Source organism: Verticillium alfalfae, genomic scaffold, assembly GCF_000150825.1.
Source record: "Verticillium alfalfae VaMs.102 supercont1.2 genomic scaffold, whole genome shotgun sequence".
Taxonomy (NCBI): domain Eukaryota; kingdom Fungi; phylum Ascomycota; class Sordariomycetes; order Glomerellales; family Plectosphaerellaceae; genus Verticillium; species Verticillium alfalfae.
Window position 1 is genome coordinate 2,402,931 of NW_003315037.1, and position 1,990 is coordinate 2,404,920.

Sequence of the window (1,990 nt, forward strand, 5' to 3'; positions counted from 1 at the left end):
TCTGTGATGTTGTCAGATTTGATCTAGCAGAAAGCTTTAGTGGGACGTTACATGGAAGGGCTTGAAAGAGAGGAGCTGCTCTTGGGAAAGGCCGTCGGGCAGAGTGACGGGAATGCCGTGGTCTTGAAGTGTGATGGTCGACATGGTGCGAGACGAGGGTTTGGTGAGCGGTGCCGACTGGTGCAAGTGACCGAGCCAAAATGTTGGGTGACGAGTCCCAATCAATGAAGCGAGAGAGGCTGCTTTAATGGCCCTTTGCTTCATTGTTTTTTTGCGAGGGTGGGAGGTGGAGGAAAGGTTGAGGCTGTTGACGATGGCCCGTGTGGCGTCAACTAGCGATGGCTGCCTGTGAGCTGGGCGAAGTGGAACAAGTGTCGATACACGACCATGTCGTTGCTCGAGCCCACGAGGCGTTTTCGCAGTATTTGCAGGCTGACCAGTGCCAGACGAAGCTGAACAGTCAGACAAAGTGAACTAGCCAGACAAAGTTAAACAGCCAAATGAAGTTAAACGGCCAGGAGACGAATCGAGAATCGAGTCACCAAAATGACCTGTACAAAAGCGAGTGCATCGAGCGTGATTTCATTGTGTTCGTCATTTACAGACCGCCGCGGCCCCAAGATAATTAAGCATACTGTCCCATGATGCGATCTCCTAGGAACGCCCGCTTCCCTTTCAGTTGATTCAGATAGCCCAGTACACTTCCACCGCCACCGTCTCGACGTTGTTCGCCCAGCCCGGAAACCTCGACTTGCCCCATACCGTGATGACATCGCCCAGCTGCAGATTCCGCACGAACTCCCCATTCCCCGTGGCCCTACCGCGGCCCTGCGCCTCCAGCTCATCGGCCGCCGTCGACTCTGGGTCAATGGCATCGGTCCACCTCCACGTGATCTCGTAATTGCTGACGCCCCGCGTGCAGGTACGGTTGCACTGGATCTTGTACTCCTCGTTTGCGTTCAACTGATGGACATATTTTCGCGTCTCGTTCCCCCACTCCCGATGGTCCTCCTCCGTGCGCGGGTACAGCGGCCTCAGATGGTCGGTGCGAAACGCACCCAGCTGCTCCCCTTCCTCGGCCTCGATCTTCTCCAGGCCGGCCTCGAACCATGTCCATGAGCCGTGGAACGTGCCGTGGTTCTCGCGCTCGCCGCCCCAGCCCTGATCTGAGCTCCGCAGCTTGAAGACGACCTTGCGCACGGGATGCGTCAGGGCCGGCGCCGTCTTGACAATCTTCTTCAGCTGCTGTGGCGACGCCTCGTGGGCGAGGGGCAGCGCAGGCGCAGGCTGTCTGCCCCACGTGTCGGCGTCGGCGATGGCGCTGCTCGCGAAGCCGACGGGCGGTGTCCGCAGCAGCAGCCGGTCCTCCAGAGTGTGGCTCGCGTGGCCGGCGGAGATGCGCACCTTGTTCTGGCCGGTGTAGTCCATGACCGTCTCGGAGCAGGGCCAGTACTCGGCGTGGTCGATGATCATGTCGATGATCTCGGGGGGGAAGTTGGTGGCCTTGATGAGGAGAGCCTTGACGACGACGACATCAATGGCCTCAGGGTGGCCGGGCACAGGGGCCAGCTCGTTCTCATAGGACGCTTCAGACATGCCGAGGCCGAGGGTGCCCTGGAAGAGGCTGTCAATGTGGGTGGATTGCATGAATTGGCGGGCGACAAGGACCCGGGTACAGTAGGCACAGCGTCGCTGGGGACGACAGCGTCTGCCTGGCGTATGGGTGAATTGGTTGCCGGTGTGAGTAAAGTGGAATACGGTAGCGGTGCCGATGAGGATGGCGAGCAGCGTGGGATACGCAGCGAGAATGAACATGGAAGTGTGGGAAGTGGTCAAGATGAGGCGGAGAGAGCAAAAGTATAGGAAGTAAGGATTCAGATGATGGTGAGCTTCTGGAGCAGCCGTATATTCAGGCCACTGAGGTCCTCCATGTGACGACGAAGCTCCACGCCGCGGTCATGCCGCATTTCGGTGTGGGCATTGCTCTTTC

General features: G+C 58.7%; 2 protein-coding genes across 2 annotated transcripts in view; one reads left to right on the top strand and one right to left on the bottom strand.

Moving 5' to 3' along the window:
* VDBG_02204 (homoserine O-acetyltransferase) overlaps positions 1 to 456 on the top strand; it is a gene marked incomplete at both ends in the record, with an annotated part of 1,658 nt that extends 1,202 nt beyond the window's left edge. The window contains one exon of the mRNA XM_003007970.1: positions 337 to 456. Within this exon, the coding sequence (XP_003008016.1) occupies positions 337 to 456 (120 nt within the window). The remainder of the gene's footprint in view (positions 1 to 336) is intronic.
* A 228-nt stretch (positions 457 to 684) lies between these two features.
* Positions 685 to 1,815, bottom strand: VDBG_02205 (conserved hypothetical protein; the record flags this gene model as incomplete). The annotated part of the gene is made up of 1 exon (XM_003007971.1): positions 685 to 1,815. The coding sequence occupies one exon, from the start codon at positions 1,813 to 1,815 to the stop codon at positions 685 to 687; it is 1,131 nt and encodes a 376-aa protein (XP_003008017.1).
* Positions 1,816 to 1,990: the final 175 nt, after the last annotated feature.